Source organism: Asparagus officinalis, chromosome 4, assembly GCF_001876935.1.
Source record: "Asparagus officinalis chromosome 4, Aspof.V1, whole genome shotgun sequence".
Classification (NCBI taxonomy): Eukaryota; Viridiplantae; Streptophyta; class Magnoliopsida; order Asparagales; family Asparagaceae; genus Asparagus; species Asparagus officinalis.
Genome location: NC_033797.1, coordinates 72284444 through 72306211, shown reverse-complemented (window position 1 = coordinate 72306211; position 21768 = coordinate 72284444). Strand labels below are relative to the sequence as shown.

General features: G+C 35.4%; 1 protein-coding gene across 1 annotated transcript in view; it reads right to left on the bottom strand.

Moving 5' to 3' along the window:
* LOC109838912 overlaps positions 1-13081 on the bottom strand; it is a gene marked incomplete at its 5' end in the record, with an annotated part of 27869 nt that extends 14788 nt beyond the window's left edge. The window contains 10 exons of the mRNA XM_020407338.1: positions 1778-1889; positions 3994-4076; positions 8735-8785; positions 8933-8995; positions 9287-9352; positions 9871-10006; positions 10267-10361; positions 10483-10606; positions 11188-11390; positions 12554-13081. Of these exons, the coding sequence (XP_020262927.1) occupies positions 1778-1889; positions 3994-4076; positions 8735-8785; positions 8933-8995; positions 9287-9352; positions 9871-10006; positions 10267-10361; positions 10483-10606; positions 11188-11390; positions 12554-13081 (1461 nt within the window). The remainder of the gene's footprint in view (positions 1-1777; positions 1890-3993; positions 4077-8734; positions 8786-8932; positions 8996-9286; positions 9353-9870; positions 10007-10266; positions 10362-10482; positions 10607-11187; positions 11391-12553) is intronic.

Genomic DNA, 21768 nt, shown 5'->3' with positions numbered 1-21768 from the left:
ATATATATATATATATGTGTGTGTGTGTGTGTGTGTGTGTGTGTGTGTGTGTGTATACATGTATACACACACACAGATATATATATGTATATACACACACACACATATACATATATGTGTGTATATGTGTGTGTGTGTGTGTAGGTATATATGGCAGCTGAGAAGATCTTATTTGCAAGTCCAGTAATCTCAAAGCCTGCTCAAGGCCAGAGACACATTGGACATGTCATATCATGTGTATTCCTATTCGCCATGGGTTTTGCATGAGTGAATGTTGAACAGATGTTTGATGCAGATGCAGGGGGCTCATGGCCCCTGCATCATTTCAACATAAGTAATAAAAACCTAAAAGGCATTTTTTCATATTTACTATCAAAATAGATCTAGAGGCATCTTCTTGATACTTCCTCTACTATGATATATCAAATCCAGTATAATCGGACAGAAAAAGTTGCATACATCTAACTAAAACTTGAGTTTTCTGGTTTGGCTGTTATGGAGCCCACATACTGGTCCATTAATGAGAGCTCTCAGACTAGGAACTGAACGTGGGTTGCTCAATCAATGTTATCATTAAATATTTATAGGTTAAGCCCCCAGGACAATTTCAGTATTATAACAAAATCACAGCTCTACAACTGCATATTTAGCATGAAAATGTAGTCCAGTGAGCCTGGAAAATTTTTCATCCTTTTCTCAACCCAAAGTTGATTATTGAATGATTTATTACTATTTTCTTGAGGGAAAATATTTAGGAGTTCATAGAAATGCACTACAGGAAAACACGTCCTGAGAGTAATATTTATAACATTGCTTAATCAATGTTATCTTTAAATATTGGTAGCCTAAGCCCCCAAGACAATTTCAGAACTAGAACGAAATCACAACTCTACAACTTCATATTTAGTATGAAATCCTAGTCAAGCAAGGCTGGAAAATTTTCATCCTTTTCTCAACCCAAAGTTGATTACTGAATGATTTATAACTATTTTTCTCAAGGAAAAATATTAACAAGAAAAGTTCATAAGAATGCACTATGGGAAAACATGACCTGAGAGTAATCAAATCATGAATAATAATCAAGAACATGGCCTTTTGTTTAAACATGTTCAGAACATTAAGGAAGGGTTTGGCAAGATTTGGCAGAAGCATTTACACTGAGTTGCGCAATCATGCTTGACCAAGAACTCAAGAAGAAAGAAATTGTCATTACAGGACTTATATATGCTTATATTCATTAAGCCGACATTTGGGGAAAGATAATAGGTCCGTGAATAAGAAATAAGATCTGTTCAGATAAATCTTACAATAAACGGCAAGTGAAGTGAGACAAGTGAAGTGAGAGACAAATTTCAAAATAAACTTAGAGGGAACACTTTCTTAAATGGCAAGAACGTTGTGAAGAAGTTAAGAGTGAAAAGGGAAAAGATAATGATCATAACAAGATCTGTTGCTCTCATACACGGTTGTTTTTAGATTTATAAGTGTGATTTAATCATTGATTTCTAAGATAAGTCTTACAGTAACAGCAAGCATCCCATCTAAACTGGTTGATGTGCTTAAGCTTGTCTATTTTCAATCGTTTAGGCCAAAATCTACTGTTTAGATGTATCATTCACTTGGCCGTTAAACATTTTGAGTGTTATGATGGAACAAGTACACACCCAGTTGATACTACCAAGTCAAGACACAATGTATTTTGTTATTCTATGATGTGTCATTAGAATGTCATAAGTTGATGCCAGGAACATCAAAGATCAAAGAGAGAGAAAAGTACCACTTCAATGGAGTCAATAATTTTCCTTCGTTTATGATCCTCTGTCTGAAATGATAAAGTGGTATTTCTTTTCTGGCGTGGCACATTTGGGGCATCCTCCACATTGTTAAACCTGAAAGTGAGAAGAAATATCTCAAGAAAAATGAAGAAAAAAAAGAAGGAACTCCAATGGATGATAAAGAAAATTGGATATATGTGCACTGTCCAAACCATCAAGTAAACACTCTTGACCATATAAATTTCATAAACTTTTCTCCCTCTCCTTCTACAGTTTCATTCATTAAGCTTTAAGTCAAAATGAAGTCAAACAGCAACAAAAGTACATCACTAAAACTCTGCTTAGATTTCCACGAGATTGTCTAAAATTCCATGCTTAAATGTTACACTGTATAAAAGTCCAATATTCATGACAGTTTACTTGCTCACGGACCACCTTGACAACAAAGTCCTATATCTATTAGCAATATGTTCAAAAGACCTCAACAATACTCATAAAATATCATCAAGTATTCACATATAAATTGCCTCCCTATTGCTTCATATGCCATTTGTAATACCTGATATAATTTCTGATGAATCATACATAGGCAAGTTACTGACCCTGCATAAGGAGACTAAATTGGATAAAATAGGCTACAAGAATTACTGGCCTCATTACTCTCAATCCCATATCACAGTATTCCCTTTAAAGACATCATCAGCATGCACCTGCTCCTGCCCTTTTTCTCCTTCTATTTGTCTTCTTCTATTCCTTTTCTGTTTACAACTTTGTCTCCTTTTCTTCTCCTGATCCTAACCTTCTTGAATCCAAGTGTAACAGAATCTTGCAACCATGCAGTGCTCAAAAAGTGCCAAGAACATCTGCCTAGGCAGTGTGGTGTCCAGGCTGAGGTTTTCTCGGCAAGGGTGCCGCTGTTAAGCACTGGGCATTTAAGCGGTGCACTAGCACTTATGCTGGCCGATTCACGCAAAAAAAAAAAAATTAAGAAAAACAAAAAACAAAATTAAGAAAAACAAAAACAAAACCAAAACAAGAAACAAAGAATAATTCTGCTGCCTACTTAAGTGTGCTATTTGGGTTTAATATGTAGGTGGGTCAAGACCTAAATCTGAATCCAAGAAATAAAAGAGAAGCTACGGGTTTTTGGGAGAGAAAAAAATTCTAAGTCTCAGCTCTTGTTTTCCCGTTCTGTTAGTCAGCTTCCTCCTTTCGGCCAAGAAGCACCCAGCGCTTTCTGGATTCTAGAACACTGCAGCCATGAACCACAGTGCCAACTGACACATCATTGTAACTCCATATACTATGCTCAAAGACTTCCTCGATTGGTGAATGAAACCATGGAAACCTTAATGGGTTTAGTCTAACTTTGTCTAAATGGATAATATAAAACATCCCCCGAACAAGAGTAAAAACTCTATTTATGTTTGTTAAGAAAGCCTGAAATGCCTTCAGTGATATAACCAATTCTCATAATCTTCAGATTATGCCCATGTCACAAACTAACGATTCACTCCACAGTTCACTCCACCGATATCCAAGACTATACTTATCTCCACTTCTTTTACTTCCTTTTTGTAACCTATGCCTCAGATTTGTTTCGATGTGAAAAAATATTGTATGGATTACCCTTATTATGCTTCAGATTCAATGCAAAATTGTTGAAAATTTCTTAAACTTACTGATTTGAAATTTGAAAATTTTATTGCTTTTATAAATAAATAAATAAAATCTGGTGTTAGCATAATGTTAAGCTCCTGTTAGGGTATAGAACAGAACCATCAATCTTCAGACTTCAGCTGTTCAGAATAAATTAATGTCCTTATTTCTAAAATTTCAAGTGTTCCTAACTTTATTGCTAAAAAATCATAAATTGTGTTTTTTTCAAACAAAAAAAATTCAGAACTGAGTAACAAGAGAATAAAAAAATCAATCAATCAATAAATCTCTTACTCGCGATATTTCTAAACTATATGGATTTTATGCTGATATCCTAGTGACTAATGGGTCATAATGGCTACCAAAATAATTAAAAGAGAATTTATTTATCACCCTGAACATCTATCTGATTCTCAACATTTACTATAATCTTGATCCAATCCAAAATGTAGAAATGAAAATAGTGTCCTGTAAATAAAAAGAGGTCTCAATTTAACGGTTGTAAATTCCACAATTACCCCCACAAAATTTTGAAAAGTAACAACCATAAGATACCTACTTGATTTTCATGTAAGGAGATGCTTGTCTCAACAAAAAAGATGTATCAAGATAATCATCCTCCCCAGGTTTTACAGTTAAGATCTGCAAAATAGAAAGGAAAAAAAATCACAATAGTCATATGCAGTTAGATGGTCTTTCAAAACTTTAGAGATTAGAAAAAAAAATCACGATAGTCATATGCAGTTAGATGGTCTTTCAAAACTTTAGAGATTAAGTGTAATATACACAAACAATAAAGTGAATATGAATAATTACAAGATTCATTCAGACTGGTGCCCCTGTTGGTTTCCAAATTTAGAAAACTATTGATCACCAGACTAATAAGTAGCAATCAATGTTTAAAATACTAGTATGTAATACATGTTTTGCATGTGATGTGTATAAGTAATGATATGAGACTAAAACATTCGAAGACCATCTAACATTGCATTCGCCATAACTTTTTTTTTAGATCAACAAAGAGGACTCAAACAGAGCCCCCAACCACCCACTCGTCATAAATTCATTGACATTTATATTAGTTTTTCTCTCCACGGACTTGCATATTTGTATAAGAAATAGATTGGTGATTTTCTATAAATTGAAGAAGAAATTAGTCATAGATTTGTTTGTTTCCTCCAAAGAAAAGCCATACAATTTTCTCTCTCAACTATCGCCTATGAAATCTTGTTGACTGTGAGGTCTCCTGATTAATATAACCGAGGGACCAACTCCACTATCAAAATTTGTATTTCCTTCATTTTTTTCTTTTGATTCTTTAAGAGTTTCCTTTTATGCATTTGAGCATCCATATATAGCATAATTTTATGCAACTCTTGAGATCCAAGTAGAACGTTTATAGAAGTAAATTAGTCGTGAAATAATTAGTGCATAATTAAGAAGAGAATCTGATTATCAGTAAGAGAATATACTTTCATGCTTTAATTATGGGTTCATTTTCTCACTATAGGTCCAGGTCTTAATTTCAATATTATTAGTAGGTTTAGAAGGGGAGATGTCATAAATTACTCTATTAGCTAGGATTTAATTATTACATTGCAATAGGTTTATCATGGACAAAATTAAGACACATCCAAACTAAACTAAAAACCCGGAAACACAACAAAGAATGCGGATTAATGCTACTCCTTATCAAATGATGGCCGGTCTTCGAGTCATACCATAAAATCATTAATTTCCTTAGCTCTTTGGACCAACACATGAGCCTTTATATTCTCCATTTGACAAACTACCTGAAAATCTCATTCCTCTATTCATATGCAACATCGTTAAATATCCACAGTGTCCAAAAATCAAGTGTTGCTTCACACCATATGGATATCTCTAATTACCGCATCCACATCTTTTTTTAAAAATTACCTTCTCACATCCATTGTTTAGAGCAAATGTAATAGCTTCTCACACCGCTTGGAATTCTGCATTCTCAGAATTATCTCATATCCAAACACTATGATAAGTATATTGCAATAGTTAGTAACATATATTATGATAATTTACATGCTATTTCTAGACTACACCAAGAGGTTAACATATTAGTATTCCTCTCCATGGATTTTTTATACATCAGATGTACATATCAATATATTATTGTATTAGATTAGATGTTAGATGTTTAATTAAATATTAAATTATCTTAAATTATGATATTATTATCTTATATATTAAAACTATATATTTATTGTATAATATATGATATTATTATCTTATATATTAAAATTGTATATTTATTGTATAATATCTAATATCTAAGTGAAATATTTAACATAAGACTAATATGGTTAAATTTTATAATATATATTTAGTTTTTAATATTAGTTCTCATGTTTATTGCAAGATAATAAATAGAATGAATTGAACAAATTTGAAGGCATTATTGTGAATTATTAAATTTTAAAAGGGTAGAAGAGTTAATCAAAAGTTTTAACACCACAATCCTCTTTTATAAATAGTATAGATTGGTTGACTGTTGACATGTCCAACATGTTGACAAAATGTTGTTCTATAGGGATGCCCACAATGAGAAACGTTTTACATGCCATTTGTTGTTTTTGGGAAGTTATAGATGTTTTCTTGAGAGATGTATTGAGATCTTCACAATATAGTGGCAAGATTTTGGCATCAAAACCTTGGTCAAAATGGAGTCGCATCTGGTTTGATTTTAACATTTGTTTTAAATGTCAAGTTTCTGTTTAGGGTCTCAACTGAGCCCTAAACGCATACCTAAACCTGCTTCATATAAATCTCGAAATAGAAATTAGAGCCAAATTAAGCCCAATGCTTTCGCTCACCTCTCTTGAGTAATAAGTCTCATCAATTTTATCCCAACTATCAGTCAGCCCTACACCCTCGATCATAGTTACACAGTACAATGTACATAGCGGGTATGGTACAAATTTCAGTATAGAATTCGCCGCTTAGAAAATTTGGATTCAACAAGGGGTAGCTTGTTTCGGTATGCAAGTTCGGTTAGTGATACATTGTAAATTTTTTTGATACTCTTAAAGTTGTCCAAATTATATAATAGAAAACTAGAAACTAGAAAGCTAATCATGTATTTTAATATTTTTTTCATACAAAATACTTAAATGCTTCTTATTTATGGAGTTTGTTCTTTGTTTTGTTTTTCACATAGTTCGTGTTGGGATCATGGTGTCATTTTACATTTTATTAACATAAATATTTAGTTATAATAAAGTCATTGGCTCATATATTCTATTGTGCGCCTCCGTTCACTTGATTGCACATATTGCATTGGAACTTACACATGTGCACTTAAAGAGATTTTGCGTCTCACATAGTTGTAAGTCATGCGCTGATTATGTTACTTAGTGGGTCCAGAGAATCATCCAACTATGCCCTGGACTGCATCTTACTACAGTCTACAGGTAAATCCTGCCTCTCATCTTAGTTGTACTCCCCCCGCTTTTTTGTCTCTTAAACATGTCTTATTAACATGATTCAACATTTTATATGTTTATATTTAATTTAAGGCCGTGCCGCAGTCATAATAATGCATATACATTATCCAATATGACACTCCAATGTTTACTAAATGTCCCTGATTGCCATCCAATATGGAATTTTTCTATTCAAGATGGCCCCAATATATGACATTTAGAACACTGGTAATGGTTGGTTTGTGCTCATGATATCCTTTGCTACTGTTGTTATCTGGATGCATAATGTTCTATTGATTTAGTTTCGCATTTCAACTCAGTGCATTGGAGAAACTTTCTTCTAAATGCAACATCGCCAGCTTCCTGGTGGGTAGATAAGCAGTCCCACATTGCGCCAGCAATGTCCAACATACCAAGTTTGAACCATAAACAAATGTATCCGGACCTATAAAACTATAAGATATCAACTCAAGGCTTTGTTATTGCTACTTAGCCGGTAATTCAGAGTTGGTAATGAATGATGAACAAAACATTGAATACTTTACTTCCAACCTTAAGCTATTATATGTTATTTCTAGCTTAGATAGTACTGGTAAGCAAACAAGGATAAGATTTACTAAGATTTCTTGATAGACATTTTTTGTCAAACAACCGTCGGATTCAGCCTTGCTTTCGGCAACAGACTTCAAAAAGACTTGGGAACAAATCTCCTGATTGAAGGTTTACATGTTTTACATTGGAACCGATTTACACTGGGCTAAAAGCAAGTCAACCTTCTGAGTGAGGCCAGGAAGACTCAAGGATATACTAATATATTGGGTTTAGTATAGCCAGGATTGCTCCAAAAGCTAAGTTACATGGCTACTTCTAATCTGAAGCCGTACATAACACATACCCATTCCCCTACTCAAACTCCTTGAACGTTCTTTTATGCATACATTTATTCAGGCATGTACTCAACTATACAGTACATGTTTTAAATTAAAACACTTGTCATACATTTTATGGACATGTATCCTACACATCTACTTCTTGAAACTCGTTGGGCATAGATCAGATTTTGAATTATGATTTTGAAGGGTCGTTTGGATGTCTAGTTCAAAAAATAATGATTTTCCAATTTATAATCCACACAATAAAAGAAACATAAAAATGTTACATGAATTTTTATCCTCATCCTTGTTCTCATATAAATTATAAATTCCAATATATAATATATGTGTATGTAAATATTTATATAGTCGTGTCCCCGTACCCTACCATTTATAAATTTTCCGTGTCGTGCATCCGTACCTGTACCCATCCAACATAATGCAAAAACAAAACAGCTTAATGTCGCTTCTACTTTAAACTGGGCAAATTAATATGATAAGATTACACACTAAATTGGAAGATGAAAACACTTTGACAAAGACTTTAAATTAACAGATCAAAGAACAAGAGCATGGAATGCAACATAAATGGAAGAAAATGCTATACATATATACTTCTCATGCACAGACAATCCCAGGACGGCTAAGGAACAATTCTGTGATCACATGGGAACTTATACGTGGTTTCTGGTTCGTGGGCAAGCCAATGCTTTTGATGGTGAACAGAAATAACATAACTCCTAACTTGTATATAAAATTTTAGGAATTAGTTTATCCTTTTTTTATAAGATGTACGTGATAAGAGTTACTAGATTTAATAATCTATCCTCTGAGAAAATGTAAGCAAATAATAATTTCATAATCATCTCTACAGTAAGAAACAATTGCAAGAACGACACACTAAGTAACATAATCGGATACAATTTCTAGCTTGGTCCTAAATACTTAACTAAGAAAAAGGAAAGCATACCAGCGTCATACGCTTCTTGCCTTCCAGATAATCCCTCAAGTACCTAGTCAACTGCCAAAAAGAAAAGGAGGTTAAGTATGTTTTGATGAATGTACTTAGGAGTAATTTTCAGAAGAAAGAAATTAATAATTAATAACTGGTAAGAATCCGAGAAAGGAAATTAGAATCTCAGAGTTAATCAAATAAATGAGACCTTACCAATGAGTTTTTGAAGTGCTTCTCAAATGACTTCCTTGGGTTTTTCTGGTGCTCCAGCAAAGACTGAAAAGAACCGTGAAGAAGTCAAGTTTAACTTTAGAATTCCAACACATTTTACAAGAAATGTCTTTTGTGTGTGTGTTGCATGGCCGGTGGCGGCGGGGGGATAATGGCCTGTGCACAGGAGGCACTTGGTTAGTACATTCAATCCAGACTTGCCCAGGCGGCCACCTGGTCCAAGTGTCTTGAAGGTCAGACTGTTTAAGTTACTAAACAGTTAACAAGTTAAGAAATGTTTTAAATTCTATACTCCAATATAAATTTCCAGACAGAAAAGCCAGTAAAAACACATACTCTTAAGCACAGGCCAAAAACCATGGATGTATTATTGATGAAGTTGCTCTCCAACAGTCGTGCACCCTGAAAATGGAAGCAACATATAAACACACATTGATAACCACATTAGCCTGCTTGGACTGCATAAGCATGCATACCATTGAACTCCATTGTGGTTAATCAAACATGCATTGTCGAAGTGGATGAGGTTTTCTGGTTGTTTAAGTCTTGAGTGATTATGTGAACCATGATTTTGAACATCTAAACGTCATCACATCCACGTTAACATCCCACAAGCTGTTGTTATCATAATCTCTCCTACCTCATTCTAACTGTGCATGCTCACACTATTAGCTATAAGTTTATACAGTGTTTATGTTCCTCCATGCAAAAAGGAGTGTGAGTTCTTATCACAGCATACTTAGCTCCCAAGTTCAATGTCTTCTTCCTCGTGCAATGGCCTTATCATCAATTTACAAAATAAGGATGCACTTAGACCCCATATGCTGTGCCCAAAGCAATATTACTGAAAAGCAAAGATGATACATATTTGCAAGCAATAAGTATTACGTTAAGGTAATGAATGAAGGAGACACAATAACCTGATTTCCTGTTTTTCTTTCTCTCTCAGCTCCAGCAAGATCGGCTATTGTGAGCACAGTGTCATGTGCACGTAAATCGTTTTTATCACATAGGTTTTCCAGTGTACAGCGAATGTTTATTATGCATTGAGATCGACTGAAAGAAACAAGGGAAATAATTGAGTGCAATATAAAAATATAAATAGAGAAACAAAGCTTATTCTGAATTGTGTATTAATTCCACATTATTCTTTTATCGCTTTATTTGAAATATGAAACACAAGGACAAGAATCCATCAAGCAAGAACAAGATGGAGAGGAACAAGACTACAAGAGGTAGAAAGGCAGCAAGTTTGATACCGAAAAAGCTAAGCTTCAACCTCAATATAGCAGCGTAAGGCTTTAGTTTCTACATACCTTGATTGGTTATTTGCACTTGTTGCAGCTGTAGCACGTTTCAGCAGGCAACGCACAACTAGACTCTCTGCCTCAGTTGCATCTGAAATCCTGATCTGGAACAAGAAAACGTCACTTTTTTAGTATAAGAAAACATCCCTTTTCATGCCATGCTTATGAAAATAATACAAAATGGTGAAATGTAAATGACACTGAAAGGTTACGTTTGTAGACTACCTCTTGAAGACCTTTTATTGCTGACTGCTGAAACGATAAATCACCTCCATCCGGAGACAAGTCAAAAATCCTCTCCCCTTTCCCTCGTTCAGAGTATATTTCAAACATAGATAAGTAATATGACCTGTAATAGTACCCACAATAGATGATTGTTGGTTAAAAATCACATGATGTGCAAGATCATGAGATTTCCTGAATGTGCAGTGACATCTTGAGCAAACTGGTTAGCAAATCTCTCATAATACAAAAATATACATTATCCTTGATGATCTTTGGATTGTTTTATGGGGATAAATATTTATGTGTTTGCATGCCAAAAAAATGTTCTATTCTAGAGTCATTTTTTCAAATCAAGCAAATGAAAATTAGTGTCTTCATCAAATCACAAATATGCTCTTCAAAGTATTAGTAAATATGTTTCAGGAGTTTGGTAAGATGATAGAAGCAAATATACTTACATAAACTAATACATGCTTTATAACGTAGGAGGAAGTAAAGAAAATTTTAAAAATATGTCTGCTGAAACACAATAAAAGAACTAAGCATGGTGTACACTGGTTATTGAGATTTCAGACCAGTTGGGATATGATTTTCTGAGTCTACGTTCAGTTTTAAAACAAAGTGACAGACTAGACCACACATAAGTAAGATCAGAAAGACTGGAAAACAAAATACTAAGTATAAGGCTGTAACCAAAAAAAGTACCTTGATATGGGATGATTTGCACTTGCTGCTGCATGATTGAAAATGCGCCGTAAGGCAAGCGGAACCATACCTGGTTCCCTTGGAGATCCAAACATCGTATGTGTCTTTCCTGACCCTGTGGGGCCCATGGCTGCCAAAAGACCGCTTTTTCCTCCCATGAAATCAATCAATAGAGGGTCCATCACTTTCTCATAAATTTCTTCCTAAAATAAAGTCTCCAACATAAAATTTGTGAAGGCGGGCTATGGGACTCAGCTATACACATAATGACATTATAATTTACATGAGATCAATATTGTTTTCTCATTCACAATTATAAGAATTTAAGTTCGTATACCATTTTTATGTGTCGATTATTATTGTAGATTATAAAAGTGGATGTGAAGTGTAGGATATTTGTGCAAGAAGTGTTTGACGAGCTTTTCAATTAAAACATGTAATATATCATTGAGTACAAATAGGAATAAATGTATCCAAATGTATAAGGAGTGTCCAAGGAAGGTTTGGTATGGGTACGGTTACGGGTATGGTATGTGTCCTGTACGGGTACGCTTCAGATATAAGTCCCCATGTAAGGTAGCAGTCAACACATGTAATTTGTCTAAATAATGCCTCGATCAAATACAACTGGATTAACTCCCTATACCCAATAGAATGAAATCTAACCAATACCTAATCCAATCAGACACTTTCAAATCAGGAGGTTGCATGGAAATCAAGTTTATTCAGATTGAATGGAATAATAATATTTGAAAATTAATTCATCAGCCTTAGTTTTTTTTTCAAGTAAAATAAGGTGTAACAACAGACTAGCATATAAAATTAGTCCACAAGGATTTATTAAGCAATAAGCTCTTATTAGCAGTATACACTTGTGTGATGTTCTGTAGCATGTAATCTGAACTTTTTAGTGTAGCATCTTTCTTTTTCACTTCAACTGTATTTGGTGCATCTTTTAGACATTACAACTGCAGCCAGTAATATCTGTTTAGTCTATCTTTATATGTGTGTTGAGATGTACCTTTACCTTTATGTTAACTTTTTCCGCCACATTCTTACTACATTTTTTTTTAATATTTGGTATCCTTGTTATATCATGAAAATTCCCAAAATGCCAGCTACCATGTTGCATATACGTGTAGTTCTACAAATTGGCATTAGGCTCAAATGCCTTGTCTCAATAACAAGCAAGCTACTTTCAGTACTTTGACACTAGAAAAGAAGCAATCTTTTAAAGATCACATCTCATTACTCTGACTTATAACTGAAGATCATCACTCAACCAAATTTCAAGCTCCCACATTCAGTAATAAACCAGTAAATTAGGGAAATCAGATGGCTAGAAAACTAAATAATCGATCTTCACCTGAGCTGATTCCGGCGGAAAAACAAAAGAGAACCCGTCATAAACCTCGCTCTTGCTGCGCTTACTATCGAACACCGACGGTGGGGCCGAGAGTGTGACCGAGCTTGAATCATTTACGACCAAGCATCCCTTATTGCTCCTGCACCTCCTTTGCTTTGGAGACGGAGGCTGAGCCTTCCCCCTCGGTTTCGACTTCAGATTCTTAGCGGGTTTGGGTCGGATCTCGAGGGGGCGGATCCGAAGAAAGACCTTAAGGTTATCGGGCCCATCAGCGAGTTTCTTTGGGGGCTTTGGCTGTGGATCGGGCTCGGGCTCGGCCTCAAGGAGTTCCTCGAGGGGGAAGGGAGTGATTCCGGCGGCGGCGGCGGCGGATGGAGGAGGATGACGTGGAGAAATCTGGAGCGTTGGCTGCGGGGGTCTGCTTTGCTCTGCGGGGTGGGTTTCGGCGGACGGTGGAGAGAGGGCGAGGGGATTGATGATGATCCATGGGGAAATTTTTTCCCCCTCTCTTGCTGATGTTTTGTGTTTTTAACTTTCAAATTGGTTTTTTAGGGTTTTCTGGCTGCTTCAAAGTCCGAAGGGAGGATTGGGCGGGAATGGGAGTGGTACCGATGTAAATTTGGGCAGAAGAGGGCATTATTTATAGGATAAATTTTTCGAAACAGATTCATTCTAGTATTTGGTGATTTGTGCGTTTGTGGCGTTTCGGTTTTGTTAAAAAAAAATGTGTTGGAGTATCGTTCTGTTTTTCTACCCAAAACCACAACAAACTCAAACTTTCAACGTCTTTCTCAAAACAACAAAAAAGTGTTTAAAGCCCGTTGTTTTCATTTCCCCCAAAACATCGACCCAAGCTCTCAGATTTGATCTCAAACGCGATAGGGTCCGATCGCTGCCGTGTCACCCAAATCTTAGTTGTCGTCGTCGCCGTCGCCGTCGCCCAAGCTTCAGATCCGAGTGAAGTTGGTGTCGTCTCTAGTTCCCTCAAGCGGAGTCGTCGTCGCCTCCAGATCCCCCAATCGTCATTGCTGCCTTCCAAAGACTGTAGTTCCCTCAAGCGGAGTCGTCGCTGCCTCCAAATCCCCCAATCCCCATCGTAGTCGCCGCCTTTCAAAGCCTGTCGCCATCGCCGTCGCCCAAGCTTCAGATCTAATCCCTTCCGTCGTCGCCGTCGTCGTCGCCTCCAGATCCCGTCGTCGTCTCCCGTAGCCTCCGTTCTCAATGCACTATAACCATTCTCAACTCTTGATCTGATTAATTTTTCTTTTTTCTGAATTTATAAATTGTTTTGGTAATTTATGAATTGTACGGTGTTTTCAAAACACTTTGGGAGAAAAAACAAAATACCAATGTGTTTTTCTAGAAAAACACAATAACAAAAACACCTTGGAAGCCAAAACGAAGCCAAAACAAAGGCAAAAGTTATGTTTCTAGAAAAATGAACCAGGTTTCAAAATAAAGAGATTGAACTACGTCGATTTTTGTAATATATGGCTAGGGCTGTTTGGTTGGGCAATTTTTTAGGAAATAAGCATTTTTGGAACAAAAAGTAGATTTTGGGTCATTATAGAATTTCAAAAGTTATGTTTGTTTCAAAAAAATTTTAAAAAAAAGTTTCCAACAAATCCTCTTTTTTGCTTGGAAATGGGCTAAAAAATCTAACATACTAGTCCGGCTCAGCTTTTCCTCTCTCTCCTTTTCTCTTCACGTGACAAACTCAGAACCCCAACCGCACTACAATCACCGCCTCACCGCCTCGTTCCCTCCTCTTCTCCATTTCCCTCCTCCATTTCATGCCACTACATCAAAAAATCTGAGTCTATATATGCTCGAATTAGCCATAAACAGTTCTAAAATGGTTGATTAAAGTCTTGATTACCTCATTGATGAACCCTAGCTATTGATTTCTAGATGAATTTTCTGATTTTTGGGGTTTATAAGAAGTGGACATTCTAATTTTGGGGGTTTTCACGATGCATGTCACCATCATTCTTTGAGGTGATCTTCTCTGATTTGGGTGCAGTCGGCACTTCCTTTATGTTCTCTTCTTTAGATCTGACAGGTTGATTTCTTGGTTAAGGGTTCATACTACAAAATTTCACCTCTGGACTTTCAGATCTACTCTATAACAAAGTAAAGGCATAACATTTCTCCACTTTGTAATTCTTTTTGTAGGAAGACTTTTTTTGTGATTCTTTTTGTTGGAAGACTATTTTGTTTTTTTTCTTGGGTGTGCGCCTTTTTCTTTTTCTTTTTCATGCCTGTATCTATGTATATTTGCATTTCTGTAAATTTGGAGGTTAAAATTAAAGACATGTTCAATAGTTTGCCTGGCTCAAGCTTTGGTATACATGAGGTTTTATAAAACTTTGGTATACATGAGGTTTTATAAAAACTTTTAAAAAGTTTCCAAACATGAGGATCTTATGACAAACAGAGTGTAATGGCCTCTGAAAGCACCAGAGTATCTACTTTGATTGTTATATATTGATGAATGTATATGTTCCCATGTGTTTTTGTTTATTAAAACTATAAACTCAGCATATATTTTTTATAAATTTCTTCAAATTTTCTTGTGAGAAAAATTGGAACCACGAAATTCAAATTTTTTTATGTTTTTAATTTACTTTTTTACATTTGTATCTTTACTTGATGATGATATTTGTAGATACATACACAGCTAGCTCAAAATCTTGGTACACTATGATATTCATATGAATGTGCAATATGATATTGTGGTTGATAAAAAAAAGATTGATTTACTTGTATAATTTGACTAAATTTTGTATTAGCTAAGTTTTAGAAGTTGCTAAATTTAAACATTTGCATTTGTTTAATAATATATTTTTCGATCATTGTAGATGGATGATATTGATGAGGAAACATTAATGAGGATATCGAGTAATGCTACTTTTGCCGCCATTGTGACTGTATTTACATGTTTAATGAGAAGACGTTGTAGTAGGAAATCTTTCACTTATTAAGAGGGGGGGGGATAAAAGATAGAGTCTACAAATGCACACATAGATCGTGTGTTTTGTGGCTATAGCCAAAGCTGTAGAGATTATGTTTGTTAGTCATTTTAGTGCTAAAAAAGTAATCTCCAATCAAGGGCGGACAAGTGTCCAACATTATACGTAATGGAACCATCACTTCAAAATAACCCAAGACCCAACTTGGACGACTCGACACGTCGACATCTCGTGAGGACGACTCAAATGATGTTACATGCCGACCCCTGGCTAGGTCGACTCCCTGGTTGACCTACCTGACCGTCTGTTCGGTCGACATCTTGTGAATGCGACTCAAAAGGCGACACTTCTCGATCATCGGACAAGTAGAAAGGTGACAAATGCCTCGAGCCTCGAGCCCCTCCCGTGCACTGGCGACCAATCACCTCACAATAAATGCTATTAAATGCATTATGTACGCCATCATTCCTTTGTCCCTTTATGACACATCGGACCACGTTGGTACCGCACACCCCCAATCACTTCGCATTAAATACCGAAATGACGTCTCCTCCACTCGTCGACCAACACTTGTAAAGCAGAGGCTAACGTGGCCGACATCCCATACTCAGCCGAAGTTACTATTTTACCATTCTACCACCACTATAAATAGGGGTACTGTTTTTAATAATAATGTAAGATCTTTTTCTCTGCTCACTGTGCTTAAGAACTAATACAGTTCATTTTACTTCTCCACTCAAGCAAACCACTGACTTGATCGTTGGAGGAACAACCAGGGAACTCAACCCCGCCCTTTTACGATTTGCTACTTGTGCAGAGAAGAACAACCTACTCTAGAACCGAACACTCGGAGGGTTATAGGACCTCCGTCAACTTAATCACTTCTTTCATTTGACTGATTGATATCAGCCATCAACAACGTTAGAATGAGGCTGCTGGCATCTGAAATCTTGTTAGAATAATGAGAGTTACAGGCCTACTACAAGATTTGTGTGATGTTAAAGTAGAAGAACAATTGATTATGTTCATTAATATATTAGGACATAAAACAAAAAATAGAATAGTAAGGTCACATTTCATAAAATCGGGGAAATAATTTTTAGATATTTTAATAAATGCTTAGAAGCAGTTGGTCATATAAGAGGGCAGTTCATGAAGCAAGCATCAAATGAAGTGGTGTCAGAGATTGTAAACAATCCTTTGTACTATCCTTATTTCAAGGTAAAGAACTCATTCACACAACAAGCATTGAATAAAAGATCTTTGTTATTGTATGAAATAACATTAATTTATTACATGATATAGGATTGCATTGTCATGATAGATGAAACCCACATCGATATTATACTTTCTGCTTGAGTTGTTACCAATTTTAGAGGACGTAAAGGTGTAACCCAAAATGTTCTAGCCGCATGCACTCCAAATAAGTTATTTACGTACGTTCTAGCTAGATGGGAGAGGTCCACAAATGACTATAAAGTACTACAAGATGCACTTTCAAGGCCTCAACCTCATGAACTGAGAGTCTACGATTTACTAAAATGAATGTTCAATTATAATTTATAAAAATATATCTATTTACTATATTGTGTTGTTTATAATTGAAGGTAAATATTATTTGTACGATGCGGGCTACTCTACCACGTCTGGCTTCATCTCCCCTTAGCGTGGTGTACAATACATTAGCATTTAAATGAGAAGAAGGGTAGGCCAATAAACAACAAAAGAGAGCTGTTCAATTTAAGTCATTCGTCGCTAAGGTCTAAAATTAAATCAACCTTTGGAATATTGAAGAATCGTTTTAAAATTCTCACTGTAAAGTCACATTATCCTTTTCCGACCCAAGTTGATATAGTTTTGGTTTGTATTATACTTCATAACTATATTGCCATAGTTGATCCGGGTAATGACTTATTGAATGAAAACATTGTACTATTGAAGATGGTGATGGAGAAATAGCTAATGAGGGTGAAGATGACAATGTTGCCGACTTTATTCAAACTATGACGCAAAGAGAGGCAAGATATTCAAGGAATGGATGAAAGAGAAGATAGACCAAATTGTAAGTACTATGTGGGTATATTATTGTAATAAGTATCATGGTGGGGACACTTGATAATCACATTTTTACTATATTTTATGCCCTCATTATCTATGTAATTTAAATAAATTTATCATTAATAAATATATTTTATCTTAATTGCAGGTTAATGAATAAAAGCCTAAGAAAAACTCAATATCTCATTTCTCAAAAAGCCCAAGAATCCAAGCCCAAGAGAAGATCGGCCAAGGCTATCGATGCATGTATCGATAGCGGTATCGATATTTAGTTATTGTTGCGAAATTAAGGGCTAAAATGGATTAACTTGGGGATCAAGTTTAATCCAAGGGCTCTCATTCATTACTGTAGGCTATAAATAAGGGTAGAGAGTAAGAGGTTGAGGGTGTGAAATTTTTTATAAAAGGGTTACTCTTAATTGAGAATACCTTCCAATTTTGTAACTTTTTATTGCAATTAATAAAAAGTTTTTTTCACCTCTTCATATTTTTCTTTTCTTCTCTTTGTTTATTAATGAAGATGGAGATAAAAATAAAGATCAATTTGATGGTTTGCTTTGAAGAGGCTAAACCCTCTTGTAATGTAAATTTTTTCTTTTATATTTATTTCTTTGTAGTAGTTTAGATTTACATTAATGCCTTGTAGAGTAGATTTATTTTCTTATCTTTAGTTCTTTCATTATATTGCACTTTTAATTTGTAGAGTAGATATTTTCTTACATAATCTAGATCTTCATTTATGTTCTTTTCTTTTACAATTTAGTTAGATTTATTTCTATGTTCATAGTGTAAATTCCTTTGTTCTCATTTCTCTTTTTTGTAATTAGTTTTTATCTTTATTTTTTTCCTTTTTTTCTTCTCTAGTATAGATTTTATTTCTTATTTTTATTTCCTAAGATGTGGAACTAATTCTTGTAGGAATTCTAGAATTATATGAAACTAGCCTAATTTCTTTTGCAGTTTGTGAATTATTCTCTTGTACTTAAAATGATCATGTGTAGAATTAATTATCAACTAGAGAACTAACTGGTAGAAGAAAAATTTGATTATCTATGCTTATATTGAGTGGTTTGATAGATTATACTTATGAATTCTAGAATTACTATCTAGTTGTTATTCTTTTTATGAATTTTAATTTTGCTTAGATGATAATTTGATAGATTATGCTTTTCTTAAGTGGTTTGATAGTCTATGCTTAATAAATCTAAAGTAAAATGGGATATAAAGAGAATGATTCATATTCTATATTTGCGGGAAAAATTATAAGAAAATTGAGAAATAAATTTGTATTAATCTCCCTAACTGATTTAGAAAGAGAATGCATACAATCTCTCAAAGTAACTTCTCTCTAACTGACTTAGAAAAAGAAATTATAATTTTCTTTATCGATTTCCTGAATTACAAAAGAAAGAAGGACGAATCCCCCTCTTTGTTTAAGGCTGATTTTTTCTTGGTGGCGATGGGAGTTTGATTCTTGTATCCTGTTGACGATCCGAACGCCTCGTTTCGTGGAACTTTGTCTACTCTTCTTGACTTAGCGTCTTGGAAGAACTTGCAAGGAAAGTTTATAACTCTAAATGAGTTTAAGAACTCTACGAGAGAGTTAATTCCAGAAAGGAATTTCAGTCCTTTTATCCAAAATAAACCATTATCTTTCCTCTCTGAGTCAATCGCCGATCTCAAAGATCTTCAACCAAGGATGGTTCAATAAGCCAAGCCAAATGATATAAAAGCACTAACCCAAAAGCTCTAACCCTTTTTTAGCTGTAAAACCATCTATTTATAGGGTTTAAGGGGTGTAACTGACCCCTTAATTCGTTCCATAATGGGGGTTCTTTCTCTATGAATGCCCTGGTAGGGAGGGCTTAATTGCCCCATTAAGTGGGTAACCATTTAAGTAATTTGAAATGGTCAAACACGACGTACGCGTTCTAACTTCAATACGCGAGGGTGGACCCTTGCATTTGGCTTTTGAATCGCGGGGGTGACTTTCGCGTTTAGCTGTTGAAACGCAAGGGTGACCTTCACGTTTAACTGTTGAAACGCTAGGGTAACCTCTGCGTTTAGCTGTTGAAATGCGAGGGTTGACCTCCGTGTTTAGATGTTAAAATGCAAGGGTCGACCTCTACGTTTAGATGTTAAAACGAGGGGGTCGACCTCCACGTTTAGATGTTAAAATGCGAGGATCGCGTTTGGCCTCGGAGACACAAAGATCATCAATTTGTAATCTTTATGTCACCTCTGCATCAAGTCTTCTTAGAATACAAAGGTCGTCATCTTGTAACCCTCAAACTCTGAATTCTAAAGATGTGAGAGTCGTCAAATTGTAACTCTCGTCTGTTGCCGTGAAAATCGTCAGATTGTAACTTTCATCGTTGGTGTTTTGCGAGGATCAACTATCCCATTTTGATTGAAAATAAATGGAAACTCCTGAGATCTACAAAGATCAGTTCTAAGCGTCGCCCGCTTACTAGGGTTTCAATAAGCCACTCGTTCGCTAGTGGTTTCAATAAGCTCTCTAGGGGTTTCCCCTCCAAAAACCCTCTCTTTCAAGATGATCTCTAAGGATCCCCTTTCAGCTAACTTCTCAGCTATTTATAGGGTTTAAGGGTGTAACTGACCTCTTAATTCACTCCATAATTGGGGCTTAATGGCCTCATTATGTGAAAAAATGATTTTGAAACCGTTCAAATTTTGTTTGAATTAATCAAATGCGAGGTTCGCGTTCTGGAGCGAGCCTCGCGTTCAACTTTGTGAAACACGGAGGTGGTCCCCGCATTTTAGAGTTAAAAAGCGGGAATGACCCTCGCGTTTTGGAATTGGAACGTGGGGGTGACCCTCGCATTTTTGAATTGGAACGCGAGGGTGAACCCTCGCATTTTGAATTGAAACGTGGGGGTGACCCTTATGTTTTGGAATTAGAACGCGGGGGTGGACCCTCTCGCATTTTGGAATTAGAACGCGGGGGTGATCCTCACATTTTGGAATTGGAACGCGAGGGTGACCCTCGCGTTTTGGAATTGAAACGCGGGGGTAGACCATCACATTTTGGAGTTGGAACACAGGGGGTGGACCCTCGTGTTTTGCTTTGAAAAGATCGTTAATTGTAATCTCTTTTTCAAGTTCTGCAAAGATCATCATTTTGTAATCTTTACATTTGGATTTTTTTAAGTATGAGAGTCATCAATTTGTAACTCTCATCACTGAGAAACACAGGGGTGATTGAAATCATGATGATCAATCTGTAGTAACTTTTTTGACAACCTACATTCTATAATTAAAATTAGCTAGTGGATTCAATTCTAGATTCCTCATACCTTTAATTGAATCATTCATCTTTACTTTCTTGAATTTTTTCTCGTTCTTGATTTTTCTTCTTTATTTTCTTTGATTTCTTTATCTCTTCTCGACCTCATTTTATTTTCCTTATTTGCATATATTCACAACCACTCCTCATATTTATCCATAATCACACACTTTCAACACTCCTAATTGTCACACACACAGCATAAGAACTAATCTTGATTTTCTCCTACAAGCACCTTCCTCGTGGGATCGATAACTTTTTATACTATAACTTGATAGTTGTGCACTTGCAACTCTTGGTTATCATTTATACCCTATCAACACTACCAAAATTGGCTTATAATTTGCTTATTAGTATTTCTAGACTTATTGTATTTCTTAAGGATGATGTCTCATCTATTATCTGAAATGATTAATATTTTTCAAATGTTTATTTGATTTTATATTTGCATTATTTGATATGTGTAACAAGAGTTTTTTTTCTTTTAAGTATGGCTTATTTTGTTGATGTTGATAAAAACAAGGAGTGTGAAGCTACTCCTTCCCCTAAAACCCCTAAAGTTCCTCCTTCAAACTCGAACATAAACTTCATGCCATTTCTCTATACCGACTACTCTGCTCCTCTACCTCTCTATCCATTTTACTCTTATTATGACAATAATTTTCCATTTATGACCCAACAACATATGTCATATATGAATATGCTTACTAGCCACCCAATTATCCATACAACCCCTAGCTCACATGGTAGTGGTACCCACTCTGGAGAGAGTCCTTCATTGAAGAGGGCTATTGAAGTTGATGTCGACACAATTTCCACCTTTTGCACTCTTATTGCCATGTTGCCTTTTTCATGGGGTTCATTGCAACAATACTCTA